The 22,581-nt window shown below is 40.3% G+C and overlaps 1 protein-coding gene across 1 annotated transcript in view; it reads left to right on the forward strand.

The window, feature by feature from the left end:
* The window catches only part of TMOD2 (tropomodulin 2), a 49,182-nt gene extending 27,820 nt beyond the window's left edge, over window positions 1–21,362 (forward strand). Inside the window, exons 6-10 of the mRNA XM_046008786.1 lie at window positions 719–849; window positions 2,930–3,037; window positions 11,611–11,754; window positions 17,376–17,520; window positions 19,410–21,362. Of these exons, the coding sequence (XP_045864742.1) occupies window positions 719–849; window positions 2,930–3,037; window positions 11,611–11,754; window positions 17,376–17,520; window positions 19,410–19,444 (563 nt within the window). The 3' untranslated portion in view covers window positions 19,445–21,362. The remainder of the gene's footprint in view (window positions 1–718; window positions 850–2,929; window positions 3,038–11,610; window positions 11,755–17,375; window positions 17,521–19,409) is intronic.
* Window positions 21,363–22,581: the final 1,219 nt, after the last annotated feature.

Consider the following 22,581-nt stretch of genomic DNA (forward strand, 5'->3'; position numbering starts at 1 on the left):
TTTTATATTTTTGGTTGAGTGGCAAAGACTCTTCTGATCATATTATTTGTTCATTGCTAATTGACTTGTCCATGATTTGTAGGAGCTCTGTGTCTATTGAGATATTAACACTGTGTATGTTTGACATATGCTACAAACATTTTCTGTTAACTGCTTTTGAGAATTGTTCCCTTTTGCCTTTCTATCCCTTTCTCTTTCCATATCTTTGTCAAAATTAAAGCTCCAAAATGGGTATCCGAGAAGGGTAGGGATAGTCAAGAGACCAGAGGGCTGACTCTTGACCTTGGGGTTATGAGTTTGAACCCCATGTTGGGCATGGACCCTACTTAAAAAGAATAAGTAAGTAAATAAATATTTTTTTAAAATATTCCAGAAGAACAGTATGGTTTTCCAAATGAAAAGACTCTATTTCTTTTTTGTATCTCAGATCCTGTGGCTTGATTATTATAGTCTGAAAGTGGTCCATATACAGCAGCAATAACTGCCCCTTTGAAACTGTAACTCTGAACCATACCATTCCTATGCTTGCTTTGTTGAGAATAAGCTGTACTGTCATTGATATTAGAGTATTATTGGAATCTGAGCATAGGAAGGAAAGTGCGTTTGGGGGGAAGTCATCTCTGATTTTGGCAGGAGAGCCCCTACATTTTCTTTTTAAAATTAAAATTTGTTTTAAAAAAAGAACAAAAATAAAATTAAATTAAAATTTATGTGTTAGATGTGGTCAAAGGTGAGAAGGTCAAGCCAATATTTGAGGAACCACCCAATCCTACCAATGTGGAAGTGAGTCTGCAGCAGATGAAAGCCAATGACCCCAGCCTGCAAGAAGTCAACCTCAACAACATTAAGGTATTTCATTATGGTTATTGTCAGTCACTTGATGTATCATGAAGTTAGAAAATTTAACAGCGATGGCCGATTGCCCACTTTCACACCTGGTTCCAATCCCTTGTAGTCCCCAATTATGAGACAAGATATCCTGTTGCAAAGAAGAAATTTTTAAAAAGTGATTTCTGGAATTCTTCAGAAAGAATCATACTATGACACAAATTCTATGGTATTTGTGTTAAACATATAATATTGGTTATCTACTGCTGGGTAGTAAATTACTCTAAAACCTGGAGGCTTAAAACAACAAACATTTATTATTTCACACAGTTCTTGAGTGTCAGGAATCTGGACTTAGCTGGGTAGTTGTGGCTCGGGGTCTCAAGTGAGGCTGTTAGTAAAGCTGTCATCAGGGGCTGTAATCATCTGAAGGCTTGACTGGGGTGGAAGGATCCACTTTCAAGATGGCACATTCATCCGGTTGTTGGCAGGAGGCCTCCTTTTCTCACCACATGCATGGGTCTCTCCATAGAGCTGTCTCAGTGTCCTCGTGTCATGACAATGTGCTTCCCTCAGTGCAAGCGGTCAAAGAGAAAAAAAAGAACAAACAGGAAGCCACAGTGACTTTTATGGCCTATTCCCTGAAGTTACCATTGTTACTTCTGCTTTATTCTCTTTGGTAATTAGTCACTTCACTCTCGAAGAAAAGGGAAAGAAGGGTGTGTGAGAGATAGATAAGTGGATAGATAGAGGGAGAGAGAGGGAGAACATTGCCTATATTTTGTTCCTTCCTTTTGGGCCAACATCTGCCATTTAATAATAATTGGCTTACATTGAGTGCTCACTTTGTGCCATACCTTTTGCTAAATACTTGAAATTCATTACAGTAGTTCCTTGTTTGTGGTTTTGCTTTTCATGATTTCAGTTACCCTCAGTCAACCACAGTGCAGAAGTAGGTGATCCTCCTGACGTACTGTCGGAAGATCAGGAGTAGCCTAACCTTATATCACAGTGCTTATGTCATTCACCTCACCTCACCTCACCTCACCTCACCTCACCTCACCTCACCTCATCACATGGGCATTTTATCATCTCACATCACAAGAAGAAGAGTGAGTATAGCTATATTTTGAGAGAGAGAGACCACAGTCATGTAACTTTTATTATAATATATTTTTATAGTTATTCTCTTATTGGTTACTGTTGTCAATCTCTTACTGTGCCTAACTTATAAATTGAACTCTATCGTATGTATGTATGTATAGAAAAAAAACTAAAATATATATATTGTTCAGTACTATCCGTGTTTGCAGGCATCGATGGGGGTCTTGGAACACATCCCCCGTGGATAAGGGGAGACTACTGCATCTCATTTAATCCTCAATGCCACTTAAAGGGGTTAAGTTGCTCACGGCCACAAAGCTAATCTGTAGGCATCCAGGACTCATGTCAACCTCTAGTGCACCCCATGTTGCCTCCCTCCCAGTGGTCAGGACCGTGCTGAGTGCTGTGGAAGAGGGAGTAGGAATCATTTGGTCTTTATTCTGAAAGTCTTATATTAGGAGAAGAACAGTAAATAATTAGCTACAACGTGATGTGGTAAACCCCCAAGTGTTATGGAATTGCAGGTGAGGAATTTTTTCATCTTGCCTAGGGGAGTCAATAAACAAAGGAGGTGATATTTCAGCTAGGAATTAATCAAAGAAAAGGACAATAGAATTTCCAGGTGAGGGGAAAAGCATACCTGAGGGTGTGGAGGAGAGAAAGAGCATGATATGTTTAAAGATTGGCAAGTAGGTCAGTCTGGCTAGAATATAGAGAATGAAAGAGAAAAGGAGGGAAGTTGGGTATGTGCATAATTTCTTGGCTAAAGTGAACAGAAAGGTGATGCTAGAATGTCTTATTGTGTTAGATTCCCTTATTAGACACTAAGTGGTGCTACTGGCCAGAAAGGCTCGGTGGCTGGAAGATGGTTAATGAGTCTTTTAGAAAGGATTTAGCTATCTAAACCCATAAGGTATTTAAAAGCTGTGGGTCCTTGACTTGGGGTAGCTGGGACTACAGAACGGTTTATCAACTTTCTGTGTCTTCTTCATTTTAGAACATTCCAATTCCAACCCTGAAGGAATTTGCAAAAGCTCTGGAAACCAACACTCATGTAAAGAAGTTCAGCCTGGCTGCAACCCGTAGCAATGACCCTGTGGCGATCGTGAGTAAAATTTCAGAAAAAAAATTTTTTTAGAAATATAACCTAAGGGTGCCTGGGTGGCTCAGTTGGTTAAGTGACTGCCTTTGGCTCAGGTCATGATCCTGGAGTCCCAGGATCAAGTCCCACATCGGGTTCCCTGCTCAGTGGAGAGTCTGTATTTCCCTCTGACCCTCCCCCCATCCTCTCTCTCATTCTCTCTCTTTCCCAAATAAATACAATCTTTAAAAAAAGAGAGATATAATATGAAAGTATTTAATTCAATAGAAACAATCTTTGTTTTACCAATTAACAATTTTTAGATCTGATAAATGTATTTTCTACACAGTTAAACACCATCAGTTATAATGAGACAATAAAACAGAATCCAAATGTCAGGCGCTTTGAATTAACTAAAATTTTGTGAGCACTACACTTTTAGGTGAAAGAAATAAGATTGGATTTGTCATTTAGCTAAATAAATATTTAAATTTTGCTCTGTGCTTAGTACAAGTTTTCTGAAACTTTTGTATCTACGTGAACATTCTGGCACAGTCCCTGTGATATTATAAGACCCCCAAATCCTATAGGAAGTCAGCACATATAAAAGGATATTTCGTTTTAATCTTTGAAATGGATTAGTATGTTTCAAAAATACTTTAAACAATGAAATCTTAAAACATTTTTTTAACACTGTTAACCAGAATGTGAAAAGAAGAACCAATCAAAAGCCCTGTTCCTGGGTGGGAGGTTGGGTGAGCCTGGTGGTGGGTATTAAGGAGGGCATGTAGTGCATGGAGCACTGGGTGTGGTGCATAAACAATGAATTCTGGAACACTGAAAAGAAATTTTAAAAATAAATAAAAATTTAAAAAAAAGAGCTCTGTTCCTTCCATGCATTTTAGGTAATTCGACTAAATAAGGATGCCCTGGACCCAAGTAAGCACTACAACTATTACCACCATCAGTGTTATTACTATTAATAGCTAACATTTCTTGGGCAATTAGTAAATGTCAGCAGTAATCTCTGTGCTTTACACACATCAGCTAACCTAATCCTCACAGTAATATTATGAGGTATGTACTATTATTAGTTCCCACTTTAATAAATGAGCAGTCTCAGGCTCAGAGAGCTTAAGTATCTTTTTTTTTTAAAGGTTTTATTTTTATTTATTTGACAGATAGAGATCACAAGTAGGCAGAGAGGCAGGCAGAGAGAGAGAGAGAGAGAGGAGGAAGCAGGCTCCCTGCAGAGCAGAGAGCCCGGTGTGGGTCTCGATCCCAGAACCCTGAGATCATGAACTGAGCTGAAGGCAGAGGCTTTAACCCACTGAGCCACCCAGGCGCCCCGAGAGCTTAAGTATCTTTTCCAGGGTAACACAGCCAATAAGTGGTACCACTGGGTTTTTCTGGTACTATAAGGAGGATGCTTTAGTCATCAAGCTATGCTTGATGTACATTTGTCCACCATGCCTCCCCATCATACAATTGCTAAAATATGTCAGTTTGGGGCAGCCTGAGCATCAGGCTGTGGTTCCACAAACATCTAATGCTCAGTCCTTGAATCAAGCTGGAAAAACAAATTTTCTTGACTTGATGTGATTTAAAGTAACATGTCTGTTGGAAGACCTAAAATAGTGTTAAAAATAGGTAACTTGTGGGAGGTTCCTGGGTGGCCCAGTCAGTTAAGCATCTGACTCTTTGGATTTCAGTTCAGGTCATAATTTCAGGATTGTGAAATCCAGCCCCAAGCTGGGCTCTGCACTGGGCATAGAACCTGTTTAAGATTCTCTCTTTCCCTCTGCTCCACCCCTAAAAAATAAAATAAAACAAGATAAAATAAATAAAATAAAATAACAGACAACATGAAAGTAGTGGCTACCTGTCACAGTGCTGGCACAGAGTACATGTTCGAACACCACTTGTTAAAAGAATGAATGAACATGCCCTCCAAATTCTCAGCAATCAAGAGTATTTCCATGCTGTCAACAGCATATATAAAATAAGTATTCATGTAACAGGGACTAAGCTACAGAACTGATGTTTTCACCAGCAATTATTACATATGTAAATGTGTAAGTTGAAAGCAGTTTTGAATTTGAAACCTATAATTAAAATAGAAAAAGAGAGGGTGCCTGTGTGGCTCAGTGGGTTAAAGCCTCTGCGTTTGGCTCAGGTCATGATTCTGGGATCCTGGGATTGAGCCCATCAGGCTCTCTGCTCAGCAGGGAGCCTGCTTCCTCCTCTCTCTCTGTCTACTTGTGATCTCTCTCTCTGTCAAATAAATAAATAAAATCTTTAAAAAAAGAGAGAGAAAAAGAGCAGAACCAGATCATTGGTAAAGGTGAAGTTAACAATTTAAGGATTTTTATCAGTATATGATTTATATAACCTCTGTTGTTTGGTAGATTTGTTTTCAATAAAGCAAAATATTCACAGACCAGTACCCCTGGGGATAAAAATACATTATATGTTTATAATAAAAATACATTTTGTATCTAAGTGACTAAAGGGATGAATAAAGAAATGATTGTCACCTCAATATAATACGTTGCAGTAAAATTGCAGGGATGGAAATACATTATAGTCCATTATCAATACCACCAGCTAATAGTCTAACTCTTTTACCCGGTCAAATAGATAACTTGCTAAAGGACTAAATTCTAAATCTAGTAAGCTCTTCCTACTATTTCTAATGCAGCAACCATGTGTTGATTGCATACCATGTGACAAGCACACCACACAATTGAAAGGAATAGTTGCAGTCCTTAGGGTATGAAGAGACAAGCCTCTCTGGCCTGATTCCTGGATGGGACCCTATGGTTCAGCCATGCCAGATTCGAGAAAGAACCTTTCTGTAGGTTGAAAACTCGTTGCTCTTCAATCTTACAAAACAAACTGAGGGTTGTTGAGGGGAGGGGGTTTGGGAGAGGTGGGTGAGGTTATGGACGTTGGGGAGGGTATGTGCTATGGTGAGTGCTGTGAAGTGTGTAAACCTGGAGATTCACAGACCTGTACCCCTGGGGATAAAAATACATTATATGTTTATAATAAAAAAAAATTGGTTGATTACCCCAGAGGCAACAGGGATCTTCAAAAGGTGATTATGACTGAACAACTCACTGTAAAGAATTAAAGATGGGGGCTCCTGCCTAGCTGACTGGCTCAGTTGATACAGCATGTGGCTCTTGATCTTGGGTTGTGAGTTTGAGCCCCCCTTTGGGTATAGAGATTACTTTAAAAAAAAAAGAAGAAAAGAATTAAAGATCAGTGTTAAAGCAAAGAGTTTCAAGAAATTTTTCTTTTTAAAATTCACAAACAGAAGGGTGTCGGTACGGCTCAGTCAGTTAAGCATCTGCCTTTGGCTCAAGTCTTGATCCCCAGGTCCTGGGATCGAGTGCCACATCAGGCTCCCTGCTCTCAGGGTAGCCTGCTTTTCCCTCTCCCTCTGCCCACCTCACTCATTCTCTTTCTCTGCCCACCCTGCCCCGTGTCAAATAAATAAAATCTTTTAAAAAGCTGCAGAAAATTAAGTTCAGAAACAGATTCAGTGAGGCACTTGTGGGATTATTGTGAATGTACGCAGATTATGTATATGTGAGATGGTGTTATCCCCATTCTGCAGATGAGGCAACTGAGGCTCGAGTAACTTCACTAAGATTACACAGCATGTAGACAAGCCAGGAAGTGCATTTAAGTAACCTGTAGTCAAGTTCAGTTCACCATGCCCCAAGCACTTCTGTGGAGCCACATCTTTAGCAGGGAGCACAAAAAAAATCCAGATACATTAAAAAATGCTTTTACTATTAATAATGATGCCGTGTAAAAGTCATGAGTTTAGGATGGCACTGTCCATAACAAATAAAATGAGAGCCACAGATGTAAGCCACAGGTATGATTTAAAATTTTTCTAGTAGCCACATTAAAAAAAAAGAAATAAATGGAAATCATTTTAATAATATATTTTATTTAAACCAATACATCCCAAATATTATTTCAAAATATAATTTGAAAGTATAATAAGGTATTTTCCTTACTTTTTTTCATACCACATATTTGAAATCCAGTGCAAGTTTTCCATTTACAGCACGTCTCAATTCAGACCAACCATTTTCCAAGGGCTTAAGAACCACATGTGTTTTGAGGCTACCCTATGGTTGGTCCAGGTTTGGACAATGCAGGACACTAGCTTTCCGTATAATCCTGTAAAGCACAGAAAGCAAAACCTCCTCTTTAAAAATGTATTTCTAGGGGCACCTGGGTGGCTCAGTGGGTTAAACCTCTGCCTTCGGCTTGGGTTGTGATCCCAGGGTCCTCTCTGACTGCCTCTCTACCTACTTGTGATTTCTGCCTGTCAAATAAATAAATAAAATCTTTTTTAAAAATGTATTTATACTGTAACTATTTATATAACATTTAAGAAATCTAGTCTTTGTTTTACTGATGTTATCCCCAGCACATGTAATAGATGCTTAAATATTTGCTGAACTGAAATTAACTTGGGCCTGCAGCCCAGGGTTATGTTTGGCTGGGTCTCCCCTGTTTTGTTCAGTATGAGAAAAGTGTTTTCTCAAGTTTAAAAGAAAGTGGCAAGATCCTGGCTACTTTCCAGGAAGTCCTGCAACTTTTTTTTATAAAGGCCTAATTGCTTCGACATTTTGTTATTCTAATAATGAACATAAATCTTGAAGCCTGGAGTGTCCATAAGGAAAAGCCTGATGTATTTCCTTCTGATGCTCTAATTAAAATGTGTACATTTAATTCTAATTAAGGACCTAGCAATGAATAAATAACGCTTTAATTTACATGGTGTACAATGATGTCAGTCCAAATGTTCAAGCTTTCTTTGCAGTTAAAGCAACTGTTTGACTAATACAAAAGGATTATTCTTCTAGTCTGGTGCTTCTCAACTTGGGGTAATTTTGCCTTCCAGGGGACATTTGGCAGGGTCTGAAGATATTTTTTGGTTGTCATGACTGGGAAGGGTGCTGTTGGCTTTTAATGGGTCTCAGAAACTGCTAAACATCCTGCAGGACACAGGATAACGTCCCACAACAAAGAATCCTCTGGTCTCAAACGTCATTGGTGCCAAGGTTGAGAAATCCTGTTCTGGTCCCAAGTTAGATTCCTTCTCTTCCTTCTTCCTGTGTTTTCCGCCATAAAAACAATTAAAATAATTAAGAAGTTCCCAGAGCAATCAGTATTAGCAATTTGTTTTTCATTCTTTTAATTGTTGTCTTTAAGACTTTAATCAAAGTGGTTCTCAATCCTGAAATAAAATCTTTTCTTGGGACTCCTGGGTGGCTCAGTTGGTTTAAGCGGCTGCCTTCGGCTTGGGTCATGATCCCAGTGTCCTGGGATGGAGTCCCACATCGGGCTCCTTGCTCGTCGGGGAGTCTGCTTCTCCCTCTGCCTCTACCTGCCATTCTGTCTGCCTGTGCTCGCTCTCTCTCCCCGCCCCCCCGACAAATAAATAAATAAAATCTTTAAAAAAAAAATCTTTTCTTAAAAAAGAAAAAGCGGGGGCACCTGGGTGGCTCAGTCGGATAAGCGTTTGCCTTCAGCTCAGGCCATGATCTCAGGGCTTTTTAAAAATACAGAAGTCCAGGGATCCCTGGGTGGCTCAGTCATTTGGGTGTCCTGCTTCTTGGTTTTGTCTCTGGTTGCAGTCTCAGGGTGGTGGAATTGAGCCCTATGTTGGGCTCTGTGCTCTGCATAGATTCTGCTTGTCCCTCTCCCTCCCCACGACTACCACCCCCTCCCCCCGCTTCTCCTCTCTCTCTCTTTCTCTCTAAAATAAATAAATAAATAATATCTTTAAAAAATTATATAGCAATCCAAGCTACAGCCCAAGATTCTGATTTAATTCATCTGGGGTGGTTTATATATTTAAAGCTTCTAGATCATTCTAACATGCAGGCAGAGTAGAAAACCCCTGATATACATACTTTTTTGTTTTTGATTTATCATCTTAGGTAATTTTTGTTTCTCCATTAGAAAAGCTGAGAGCGATTCTATACTCTGCCTTCATCCCTCTCTTTTTTTCTTTCTCCAAAGTGTAGCTATTCCATTATTTTCACATATTTCAGCTTTATATATGTTTATGCCCTTATAGTCTATGTTTTGTATATGGATTAATTACAAAAATTTAAAACTTTTCACCAGTATTTACAATTACCTGGCTATGTAAATGTGTAAATCTCCATTTTTGTGGGCCTTGCTATCTACTGACTAATGCTGGTCTGAGTTTTGTTCCGTTGTAAGTAACTTGTTTTTTCTTACTAGAAACTTTCAGGACTCTCTCTTTTCCCTTGGAGTTCTGAAATTTCATGTTTGTGCCCGAGCATCCAGTGGGTTCTTTCAGAGGAAGACTCATAACTCTCAAATCTAGGAAGTTTGTTTCCTATTTAATTTTTTTCCCTTCTCTTGTCTTTTTTTTTTTCTTTTGTCCTTCTGAACCTCCTACTAAATGAATGTTGAACTTCTATGTTTTTTCCCCCATACCTTTTAATTTGTCTCATACTTCCTACCTTCTCAAGAATATCCCCAGATTTATGTTCTTACTCACCAACTTGGTCTTCAGCCATGCTCATTTTGTAATTCTGGATGTCCATTACTTTTCCTTATTTCAATGTAGTATTTGAACTTCTCAGAACATTTTCTTATTCAATTTCCTCTTTTTTTCTCCCCACAATAGCCAGTATTTATTTTATGGGTACAGTGTATTTTCTTTCTTTTTCTTTTTTGGTGGGAAAGAAGAGGGAGAATAACAATTAGAAATTTTACATTTGTTTCTGTTCCCTGAATAATCTCTGTTCTCTCTATGGCATATTGTCCTATTTGCTAACTTGACTTTTCTCTTCCATGAGGTTGGTTTTCCAACCAGGGTTTCATTCCTGGACATGGCTGCCTCTCCTCTCCATTTCTCCCACATCGTATCTGATGTGAGGTGTGAAGGTGCCTCTGTTTCTGTACACTTTCCATCTCAGGTCTTAGCCTCACGAGAGGCTCTTGCTGGGAAGGTTTTCATTGACAGTGGTGCTGGCAGGTGTTTCTTTTCCAGGAAGATGCAGGGAGGATGTGCTTTCCATCTGCTCTAGCTGTTCCAGTCTGTTCTTTTTGAAAGATTTTTTTTTTTTTTTTTTTGGACAGGGAGAGAGGGATCACAAGTAGTCAGAGAGGCAGGCGGGGGGTGGGGGGGAGCAGGCTCCCCACTGAGCAGAGATCCCAATGTGGGGCTTGATCCCAGGACCCTGAGATCATGACCTGAGCTGAAGGTTAGAGGCTTAACCCACTGAGGCACCCGGGTGCCCCCAGTCCATTTTTAAGACAGTTCTTTAATGAGATGCCCTGGTTGGCACTTATCTCTGGTGTCTCAAGCAACAGCTTTTTTGGTGGCTATTTCTCTAGCAGTCTGTCTTTTTTCTTTTGTCTTTTGTCTTTTTTGTTGTATTTCAGCAATTCTTCAAGGTAGTGGCCCTCTGTTTTTTGTTTTTCTTGCACTGTGAGAGTTCGGTCACTTAAAAATGGTATCGTTCCTTCATGCCTGTGGCAAACTTTGGGTGTAAGGGGAACAGGCAGGTGCATGTATATATCTCTTGTTTTCAACTAGAAGTGTCCAGTGGATTTGCCACTCTGGATGGTAATTATATTCCAAAAGTTATTTTTGAGGAATTCTAATTTATAGATGACCTGAAACACTATGACTAAACCAGTAGTGCCACATGCTAGTCAATGATAAAGTGTTCTAGTCAACAGTAAAATAATTCTGAGATCATGTCCTTTCTACATTCCTTCCAATGTTTAAATGTCTTTTTCTCAGGGCGCCTGGGTGGCTCAGTGGGTTAAGCCTCTGCCTTCAGCTCAGGTCATGATCCCAGGGTCCTGGGATCGAGCCCCGCATCAGGCTCTCTGCTCAGCAGGGAGCCTGCTTCCCCATCTCTCTGCCTGCTGCTCTGCCTACTTGTGATTTCTCTCTCTGTCAAATAAATAAAATCTTTAAAAATAGTTAAATAAGTGTCTTTTTCTCAAAAAACAAAAAAGGCAAAAAACAGAACCCCCCCCCACACACACACACCAGAAAACAAACTGATAATGATAATAGATGGTAGTGGGATTTTACTTAATGTCCTTACCCAACAAAGGTAAACACTTTGTAATCCTTTTTTTAAATTAAATTTAATTAATTAATTTATTTATTTGTCAGAGAGAGAGAGAGAGAGAGAGTGAGCACAAGGAGGCAAAGTGGCAGGCAGAGGCAGAGAGAGAAGCAGGCTCCCCACTGAGCAAGGAGCCCGATGCGAAACTCCATCCCAGGACCCTGGGATCATGACCTGAGCCAAAGGCAGCCGCTTAACCAACTTAGCCACTCAGGCATCCCAACACTTTGGAATCCTATGCCAGGATTTTTTGTTTTTTGTTTTTGCTTTGCAGGTATACAAAATTCATAAGTTTGGGCTGCTGGACTGAATTATTCTTAGTTTGATTTAAATAAGTTTTTCTTTAAGTGTATAAAAAACTTTTGTGTTTAATTTGGGACTGGGGAGTTCAGTAAATCAATTTTTGGAAGGATTAATGGTTACTTTTTGCATAATAAGGCTTTTGCAGATATGCTGAAAGTGAATAAGACCTTGAAAAGCCTCAACATCGAATCCAATTTCATCACTGGGACTGGGATCCTGGCCCTGGTGGAGGCATTGAGAGAGAATGACACCCTGACCGAGATCAAGATCGACAACCAGGTATGACTCACAGGGTGCATGTGAATTGGGAAGCCACACGACAGTGAGTTCAAAGTCAAAGTCAAAGTGACTCAATTTGATGTTCTGGCTTTCCTGTAAGTTACAACATCTCGGGTCCGGTGGAGGGTGTGTGGGAGCACATGTCAATAACAAAATATGACATATGGTAAGACAGAAAGGGCCAGGTCTCCCCCAGTCTTCAGCTAGTCAGACACCAGGGGAGACAGGAGGTGGGGCCAGAAATGTTGACAGCCATCACCACCCTTGCCTCCCACCAGGAATCTCAGCCAGTTCTGTTCCAGCCTTGCTGTTGTATCTCACTGGGGCTGTGGCCTTGGGGGGAAAGCAGATGGGCCATGCCCAGAAACAGACTCCTTGCTCTCAGGGGGAGGTTGCCAGAGCTGGGGTAGGGGGAAACAAAAAACAAAAAACAAGCAGAACTGGACTCCTGCAGTCTGGGGCTTGCTGTCGAGCCTGTTTGGATGAATCCAGGTTCTAGAAGATGGTCTGGCTTAGAGGAGCAGGCCACACCCACACTGCAGTCACAGTCTCAGCTCTGTTGCAGTGTCTCAGGTTCCCATCAACAGCCAAAGCAAGCTGCGTGTTCCTAGGGCCACATCCCCCCAAATCCCGAAGGCCTTTTCCCAGCATCTGCCTGCCATGCTTCTACTTGCTCTGCAGCCTTCAGCTGGCTCTGCTGTTGGATGGCAATTCTCAGTTCTCAGCATGATGCTGTGCCCTGCCCCTTTCCATACAGGGAACTGTCTGCCATGGGACTCAGTGATTCTGAGAGGCCTAGACACTGTTGAGTGGGAAGAAAGGGCCCTGCAATGGAACAGTTCTCCCATGGAGTGGTGGCAGGGACCGTCGGGGGAGCGCCTGCTGAGAGTGCCCCCTTCGTGTCTGGAAATTCCCCAGTCTCACAGCTGATAGAGCTACCCAGGACTCTACCCAGATAGATTCTACCCAGGACTTATTCCTTAAGTCTGGAAACCCCCCATGAATAGGTCCCATGAATAGCTCTACTATCCTTTTTTGCTAATGAGGACATGTGGGCTACTGCAGTGCAGGTCTTCCTCCCCTCCACTCCTCCAGAGGCTTGCCGCTGGGAGAGCAGGGGGACATACAGAAGACACGTGCTCCTTTCCTTTCGCCCTCCCCAGAAAGGATGCATCCCCAAAGCAACTTTCCCAAAGGACAGTATGTGAAGGGGCTATGCACACCCAGCCATACACCCTCAGGAAGCTCAAAGCTGTTACCCTGTGGTGTGTCCAGCTGCTAGTACATTGAAGAAGAGGATTTGTCGGGGAGTAGGAGAGTGGGGAAATGAGCCAGAGAGAAATATGAACTGAGAGAAAAGCAGTGATACCTCAGGAATATTTACCAAATGAACTAGTATTAGGAAGAAGTGAAATGAGCTCTTAGCATATTATTTCCAGGACATCTACGACAGAGGTGGATACGTGTATTTAACTTCTTATGTTGGTTTAGGTCATGATGAAACCCCATATCTGACCTAGTGTTCCAGATACTGTGTTCCTGATTTCTTGTAAGATACCACCTGGCTAAGATGGCCATTTAAAATACAGTTAAATTTGAATTTCAGATAAATGACAAATGATTTTTAGTATAAGTATGTACCATGAAATATTTGGGACACACTATATTATATATATATATATACAAATATATATATTTGTTTTTATTTATTGAAATTATGTGTTATTAATCAAAATTCAGGTTTAACTAAGTGTCCTGTTTTGTTTTGTTTTTTAAAGATTCCACCCATTTACTTGACACAGAGAGAGAGATCACAAGCAGGCAGAGAGGGAGGCAGAGAGAGAGAGGGAAGGAGGCTCCCCGCTGAGCAGAGAGCCCAGATGTGGGGCTTGATCCCAGGGCACTGAGATCATGACCTGAGCTGAAGGCAGAGGCTTAACCCACTAAGCCACCCAGGTGCCCAAGTGTCCTGTATTTTTATTTGCTAAACCTGGCAACCTGACATCTGATGAATGAGATGGAATCCCAAACATTGAGAATAGAGCAGCTTTTCATAATGCATGTGAAGAAGATCCTGAAATACAAAGCCTGAATTTGCTGTCTTAAATCTCCTTACGTCAACCTTGTCACCCCTCTTCAGTCCTCTGGGATGGAAGCATGTCATTTTTCCACTTTATTCCCCAATATGCCTCTGAAATAGCTTCTTTACATTTGTGATAAGTAAGAGGATTGAGACTTTCTAGAGCAACTGGAAAAATTCTTTGCTTTATTCCAAGAAAGAGGGAATTCAGAGTCAGAACTTGATTTCCATCCAAATTTTGTTTATTGACTCATAGGCTATTAGAAGTAGACCTCAGTTTCCTCACCTGTGTAATGAAGGATTTGAAATAAAATAATCTGTAAGACCATTTGGTCTCGGCAGCTCAGACCAATTTAGCATCCTTTGGAGTGGGCAGCTGCACCGAAGTGAAGGCCTGCTAAGAACCCGTCACTGGGGCAGGCTGCCGTGGCTAGGCTCCAGGTAAATAAGTAATGATTTAATCAGATGCCCCATGTGAGAGGAACAATCGGTGACGCATATTAATGAAACAGATGGGTAACTGCTAAATAAATTTGAGTAAACAAAAAAGGTCATTTAAAAAAAAAAACAAGAAATTTATGCTTAAACTTTTATTTCCCTTTCTCCTTTGTATTTAGTGACTTATAAAGAGGAAACAAACAAAGTATAAGAAATTTAGACCTCCATTTGTTGCCCTGGGTTTATATAACGCAAAAGACCTCAAATAAAAAGACTCAGGTTGAGAAAGAAAGATGCCCTATGTTACATTACTTTCTCCCCTCCATTTCTCGGCCCCTCCCCAGTATGCTTTTCTGCAGCTCCTACATCCCTTACATAGCCAGCAGCAAACCCATCCTGCATGTTACCCAAGCACAGGACTCCGAAGGCGTGAGAATTGTGAGGGGTAGTAAAGGGACTTTTATGTCATCCCTCCCGATCAGCCACATCCACCATGAGCTCCTTCTGCCCTTGGATAGCACTACTTGGCTCATTCCAGGGGCATAGGGCATAGCTATGGGGGCCCCAACCGTAGCTCAGGTCTCAATCTTTAGCACAGCCCACTGTTCTAAAGCATGTTGTAAGCTAAAGTTGTTCATGGAACTGTGAGATCAGGATCCCTTTTTTGCTGCCTCTCCCTCCTATTAGCCTGGAATGCTAAGCTCTAAACTGGATACCCAGAGTTGTTATTGTCTGACTGGAAATACCACATTTTGTTAATTTCTTGGGGGAGAGACTGGTTTGACAGGTTGCTGGGTGAAAAGAAAGAAAAGGAGCAAAGAATTAAACCTTAGGACTCACCCAGAACACAAAAGTTTTTCCCTACACTTTTCTCCTTCATCTACTCAATACTTAAATTTTCCAAATTTAAAAGCTATATTTTAAAATATAATAAAAATATAATAAACAATCAAAACTGCAGGATCCTGGCACAGAAATAGACTTGGCAGAAAAATGGATTCCAGAAACACATCCAAGTACACCTGAGAATTTTGTAGCGAAGTTCCTGTGAGGAAAGGATAAAGTAGAAGATAGTGGGACAATTTCATTAGCATTTTGAAACAAGATTAAGTTGGGGCTCTATCTTGACCCTTATACTTAAATCCATTCCAGATGAAATGAAGATTTAAATATGAAAATATATGGAATTATAAAATAGAAGAAATCAGAAGGTTTTCTGATAGAAGAGATCAAAAGAGCCTTCCTAAACATGATGTAAAATCTAGGAGATTGATACAAATTTAGCCGTATGAAATGAAAAGAGAATCAAAAAGAAAGTCAAAAGACAAACTTAACAACACATTTGATAGAAGGGTAATTTCCTAATATATAAGATACAAATTAATAAAAAGAAATTTACAAATTACTAAAAAGAAAAAGGAACCATGGGCTGGTAAAAAAAAAAATACACAAATGACAGAGATTGGTATTTTCTTATTTATTTATTTATTTATTTATTTGACAGAGAGAGAGAGAGCACAAGTAGGGAGAGAAGCAGGCAGAGAGAGAGAGGGGGAAGCAGGCTCCCCACTGAGCAGAGAGTTCAATGCAGGACTTGATCCCAGGACCCCGAGATCACGACCTGAGCCGAAGGCCGAGACTTAGTCCACTGAGCCACCCAGGTGCCCGAGATTGGTATTTTCAAAAAGAGAAATACAGATGCATAAGAAAAGTAATTGTTCTTATTCATAATTTGAGAAATGCAAATTAAGGTAATTAAATAAATACAAGTGAAATATAAATCTTCACCTATTAGATTGACAGAGCGGGGAAAGATTGATAATATCCCGTGTTGGCCAGCATAGGGAAAATAGTAAATCTGAAACACTGTTAGTAGGAGTAAAAATCTGTCATACTTTTGAGGGTAAGTAAGTATCAAAATTTGAAACATGTTTACTCTTGGGCCCAGCCCTAATTTGCCTTACAGGCACACTTGCAGAAATGTCCTAGGATATACTACATGTGCAAGGGAAATTCACTGCAACATTGTTTGGGATAGTAGAAATGGCAAGTAGAAATGGAAAAATAAAAATATGTTTCAGAACAAAATGCTCATATAATACATTTATATGAAAAAGCATACATGTACATATTAGGCAGACATTTGACTGCATAGAAAATGTCTTTAAATTACATATAATATGTAATTATATGCCAAACTGGCTTTCTCTATGGGGAGTGAAAATACTGGCGGAAGGGAGCTTTTGTATTTTATACACTTCTTGTGTGCTTCTTCTAAGTAAGCCTATACTTTTTAATTTAAAAATTTTTAATAAATATATTATGGAAATATTGAATTTTAATTTCTGTTAAATTTTGATTTTAAATTCCTATATTTATATGCCCCTGGGTTTTCTTTTTAATTCTAATTATTTTTTCTTCTATATTTCAACTTCCAAAAAAAACAAAAACAAAAAACCAAGAAACCTCTTTTCACCAACTTAAAAAACTTGGGGATTTTTCTACAGCCCAATAACCCCTTCAGTGTTTGTTAATTCTGGTGGCTGTGGTTCAAACCACAATGAAGTTTTTTCGGGAACTCCCATTGAGACGCTGGTGAGAAAGAATGGCCAGCTGGTTGATGACCTTTAATTATTTTTGGAAATGGATCCCAGAATAGAAAATTCAGTAATTGTATTGATTGCTGTAAGACAGTTTCAACTACTTAAAAACACCCTTTGTTTTTTAAAAAAAAAAAAAAAAGAAGAAAAAAAAAACCTTTGTTTAAACTGTAGAAACTGGGGCAAATTGGAAACACTGAATATTTAGTTTTGCTTTAATTTTACATGTGGAATCATTTTTTCCCTCATAAATAATTTGCTTAGTCTTTTCAGTTTAGCATGCCAGCGGATTTGGCTGTCTGTTGGATTTTGCTTCTAGACAAGGAGCAGGTCTCAAGTGACTGTATGGGAGAAAATATCTCCAGTGACTTTATTCCTTTCCATGTGAGACTTTTGCCCCTTTCCCTTTTTGTCCAGCAAGTAGTTATCCATCTCTCCCATGCAAGTAACTGTTTCCTCTTTCTTCCCCATCGTCCTGTGTCTGTGTCCACACCTGTAACCAGAGGCAGCAGTTGGGAACGGCTGTGGAGATGGAAATTGCCCAGATGCTCGAGGAGAATTCAAGGATCCTCAAGTTTGGATATCAGTTTACCAAGCAAGGGCCTCGAACAAGGGTGGCAGCCGCCATCACAAAGAATAATGACCTGGGTAATGCAGCCTTAATGTGTGCTGTTAGCAATTAGAAGAGCAGGATGACGGTTTATTTCTCCACTTCAGACACGTATCTCACAGACCTCATTCCACTGGCCTTTGTGTCAGCCCTGGATCAAAGGCACATTGTCACATTATCATAGGAATTCTCATCAATTTCACAGTGTTTCGGTTTTATTGTAACATTCTCTCAAGAACTGTTTGTTCTTTTTTTCCAGACAGCCTTTGATTTTTGCTTGGTTTTCTTTATGTATTTGGTTCTCCTTTCTTACACATATTACCCTATGTTGTTATCTGCACCAGACGATGGATGCAGTGACATGGAGATTCCCAGTTCACTTATGTTTGACCCCTGACTCTGCTCTTGCACTTGGGTTTAAATATAGTTATGTCTGATACTTTGGTGATTTCCACGTGAAATAAACTAGTGGAGCTATGTTATAAAGGTTAAACTTAGAAGTAGCTTTTTCAGTTAGCCCCTCATTAATTTTTCCTGCTCCTTACTCTTTGCTGAGGATCCTTGACATTTCTTCTGTTAGGATGAGAGGGGGCATATCCTGGTCAACTGCAGCACAGAAGACTGGGACAGACTGGGAAGGCTTGTTCTGGGCACAGCTCAGTCACCTGAAGCAGCATGGCAAAAGGACATTGAGGAGCAGACAGTCACTTGGCAAGCAGCCAGCCAATAGCAGAACTCTGTCCCCAGTTTGAGGTTCAGGGACAGATGCTAGACCTTGAACAGAACTGGGCACAGTGTTTTACCAAGAAGCGTGCTGGCCACAGGGAGGATTTGGGTCGTAGACCAGACAGAAACCAGCAGTTGGAACCAGAAGGGGCAGGTAAAGATAAATGCACATCTCCCTGCCCAGGCATCCTCAGCCAAGACGCTGAGCCCGGGTGAGGTAGGTTGTGTGGCCTCTAGAGGCTGGCCAGGCATATGGCATTTCTTCCCGTGGGGATGTAGAGGATGAGGCGAAGGGGGCAGCCCCGCAAACAGGGCTTTGGGGAAGGATAGAGACAGCAGTCAGAAGACAATTAGGAGAATGGCAGAGAGTCTGCAGCTGAACAACATGGGGACCAAAAAGAAACAGGCAAAAGAAGAGGCTGGAAGTAAATGGAAAAAGGATCATGAGCCCAGGAGTGGCGGTGGTGGGCAATAGCTTTCGTCTCATGTTCTGCGGGCTGGGCTATTTAAAGTGGAGAGTTAGAGCAGGACTGCAGCCGGGGCACCTTTTTTGCGAAATTGAGGAAGGTTACAGTAACCCTCTTCTGACCCACTTGACAGGCCTACAGGTGGAGAGGCGAAAGGGGGAAATGGGTTGCAGAAACTGGGAATGGGCCATCGGGGAACCTTGATCTCTTGAGTTTGCCTGCCATCTGAATCATCCCTTCCTTGGAAGCTGATACTTGGGGGTTTTTAAATAAAATGGGTTTAGAAACTTAGAACATTGTTTGCAGCTCCTCCTGGTCTTCAGGCGGTAAGCAGCATTCATAGATTATAAATGTGTCATCCTGGGGAGTTAAAGGCAGCTGGAGATCAGATTGCACAGAGGCTGAGCTGTGCTGTGGATAAGTGAACATGGAAATACTCACAAGTTCACTGTTTCATGGGTCTAAACCAGACCTGCTACTCCGTAGAAATTTCTAACACTCAAGTTCCCAAATATCAGACATGACTTTATTTAAAATGTAAATTCCACAAGACACTAGGTCATGAAGTAATTTCCATTTATATCATATACTGGGTAATTGAGTATTGAAATTTAAGATAACCATATCCTTAAACAGGTAGGATTGCTGTTCAGTGTGATTAATGTTGTTGGTGGAATTTAAGGACCATTCCTTCAATTTACCTTTTCTTTTTCCTGTCTTTATTTCTCACCTAGTTCGTAAAAAGCGAGTTGAAGGAGACCGAAGGTAAACTTCTACAAGAGAAGACAGAGTTGTACCATGGTGGCCATTGAAAAAGAAGCAAGCAAAAACTCTTCTCCTTCCCCGTCAGGACCATTTTACCCAAGGTTGTGCGTTTCCGTTAACCACCCAGCTAATCATGTAATTGTTGTTCTTTTTTAGCACTACTTATTTATCTTGGATTTTTTAATATATGCAGTTGTCTCATTTGCTCACGGGCACCTCTGGCCACTTGTACCAGTGGACCTCAGCAGACCTTAGTGGGTAACAGCAATTGAAAATTACTTCACCACTTTCATATTGGGTTGTCTGGCTTTCTTATGTGAATTTTTTTTTTTTAAATCACTGAAAGGAATTTAGTATATACGTATATTTGTAACTGTGATTACGATATAGGCCTATCTCTGTTTACATGCATAGCTTTGAGTTAGGCTAACTACATCAGAAGTACTCTTCTGACCACATAAGAAGTTAGTATTGCCAATCTTTCACTGGATGAGAAAATGTGACCAACTTGGCACAAATTCTCCCCTAGTTCCAGAAAAATCACTAAATGCACATGCCCCACTGTTTGAAGATCAGTGGAATCATCTTCCTGAAAGCAAGGCAGCATTATGATACTTTTAATACAACATCAGCAAATACGTCTGAAATAGTAACCCATGAACGGTCTTCAAGGCAGAGTTACAGGCAGCAAAATTAATCAGCACACCTACTTTTATTGATGATTCAACACAAATTCGATCTTTAGCATGACTCTAATAGATAACTTTTTACAAAGCTGTTTTAAACTTTTCCAGACGTGATGGGAAATTTTTAAATTTTAGAAACAGGGCGGCTTTTAAAACAGTACATTCCTCAATAAAACAAAAATAATTGCACCTTAGAATCGTCTGATACATACGACTGAGTCATTTTGGCAAAATTTAGAAGCATTTACTGCTTTACCTTTAGTGTGACGAGATCACCGAATGAAATGTGAATGTTCCCGTTATGTATACAGACATTTGTCCATACAGCATGCTCTATCCAGACGTTTGCAGACATCAGGGATTAAAATGGGAATGATCGCTTCTCCAGATGTTTGTCTTCTTAAGGACAAAGCCTGTGAATATACAGCTGAGATGATTGTGTGGTTGTGTGCAGTCGCTTCTCATCTAGCATTGCAACAGTATGATGCTCAACTAAGGAAACTTGGGACTTCAGCCTTTGGCTCAAGCTCCCAGGCCTCTGATGGCAGATGGTGCCTGAGGCTGTCATTGGTGGCACCCGCACCCTGCCTCAGGCACCTCGCCCTCTCTCCCTTCTTCTCTCTTCTCCCCGTGCTTCCTTCCAACTCTTTCTCTTTTCCCTTTTGTCTGAAATCCTGAGCCTTATAAAGGCGACCTCCCTCCACCTGGAGCTAAAGAGAGTGCTGACTCAGAAGAAGATGGGCCCAAGTCCAAATGTGGTCAGTGACTGAGCGTTCCTGAGTTGCTCGATAGTAGTAAGGCAAGCTAATGGGAAAACAATGCATGTATTATTCCAGTTAGCTTGTAAAACGTATGGAATCTGGCTAGGAGGGAGAGCCTTCATGACGTTGGCTGTTTTACCTGATTTGTAAGAACTCACATCTCTAAAATCCTTTGAGACATCTCATTTTCTTGACAACATTTTACATTTTTTTGAGGGATTAATGAGCAGAATATGTTGATAGATTTTGAACCCTCAAAATCCTTTAATTAGCTTTTGACTATATCTCTCTCTATAAAAGACATAGTAAATACCTTTTGGTGGTTTTCAATTTGATTTTTCCTTCCCTATTACTCATATAGGTGTTATGTTGGAGCCAACTCATACAGGCTTACCAAGTATTAAATTTTCTTTCTTTCTTTTTTAAAGATTTTATTCACCTGTTTGACAGAGACACAGCGAGAGGGGGAACACAAGTAGGGGGAGAGAGAGAGGGAAAAGAAGACCTCTAGCCAAGCAGGGAGCAGGGAGCCCCAGGCAGGGCTCGACCCCAAGACCCTGGGACCACAACCCGAGCCAAAGGCAGACGCCTAACAACTGAGCCACCCAGGCATCCCTCAAGTATTAAATTTTCAAGAATTTTTGCAAACTCATTAAATACAGCCATTATTAAAAATTAAATAGCATGCACTTAAAATTATTTATTTTTAAAACAAAAGTAATACTCAAAACTAACTTTTAGTTTTCTTTACTCTTGAGATTCTTCAGATCTATATTGTGTCTGTGTGACAGAAATATTGTCTAATGATGTGCTGTTGTGAATCTCTTCCCAACTCAGAAGTCTTGGGCTTCTTGTTGGTTGTTTGAACTTGGCCATGGTGGGAGTACTTTTACTATGAAAATTAGCAAATGTTACAAATCAGATGTTTGCCCTCTTACGTTGCTGGTTGATAAACATTCATCAGTACACCACAGGGTAGAATGTACACAGTTCCTTTTTTGTGTACACGTTTTGGTTACCATGTTGCTATAGGGAGGAACCTTTCTCTTAAGTGTCTTTCTCCTGTCCCTTTAGATTTGTTGCAGATATATTATAAGTGCCAAGTCCCTGACATGCCCTTCAAGGAAGACTTTTTCCTTTCTTTTCTCTTTCATTCTCTTTCTTGCCTTCACCTCTACAACATCCTGTCCTACAGAGTGTTCCCTGCAGCCCCAAGGACTGGGGGCTAACACGGTTCCTGACAAACTGGCAGAAAGCAAGAAAAAAAGAGAATTTGATGGTGACCATGCTGTGGTTGTTGATAGTATTAAAGCAAAATAGTGGGCTATTAACAAAACTTAGCCCTATTTTTAGCTAGTGAAATAGTTGGGTCACAGGTAATAGAGTTTATAAATCAAATATTTATTACTAATCAGTTTATCTTATCATTACTTATATTTTTAAGTAGCTTGAAAGGTGACATTTCCGTAAGTATTCACATATTAAAGATAACTGTTGGAAGATAAACTTACATTTTGGGGACCCTATAAATCATTGAATTAGCCCAGGACTTCATTTTCCCATTTGCCCAAAGTGTGTAAGTAGAAGCTTTTTCATAATCCTGCACATGATTAACCCCTTACTATCCATCATGATGGTGCATAAGGTATATAAAATATTTTTATTTGTATGCATTTTGCCAAATACTATGTTTT

The sequence above is a fragment of the Meles meles genome, chromosome 6 (genome assembly GCF_922984935.1).
Source record: "Meles meles chromosome 6, mMelMel3.1 paternal haplotype, whole genome shotgun sequence".
NCBI lineage: Eukaryota > Metazoa > Chordata > Mammalia > Carnivora > Mustelidae > Meles > Meles meles.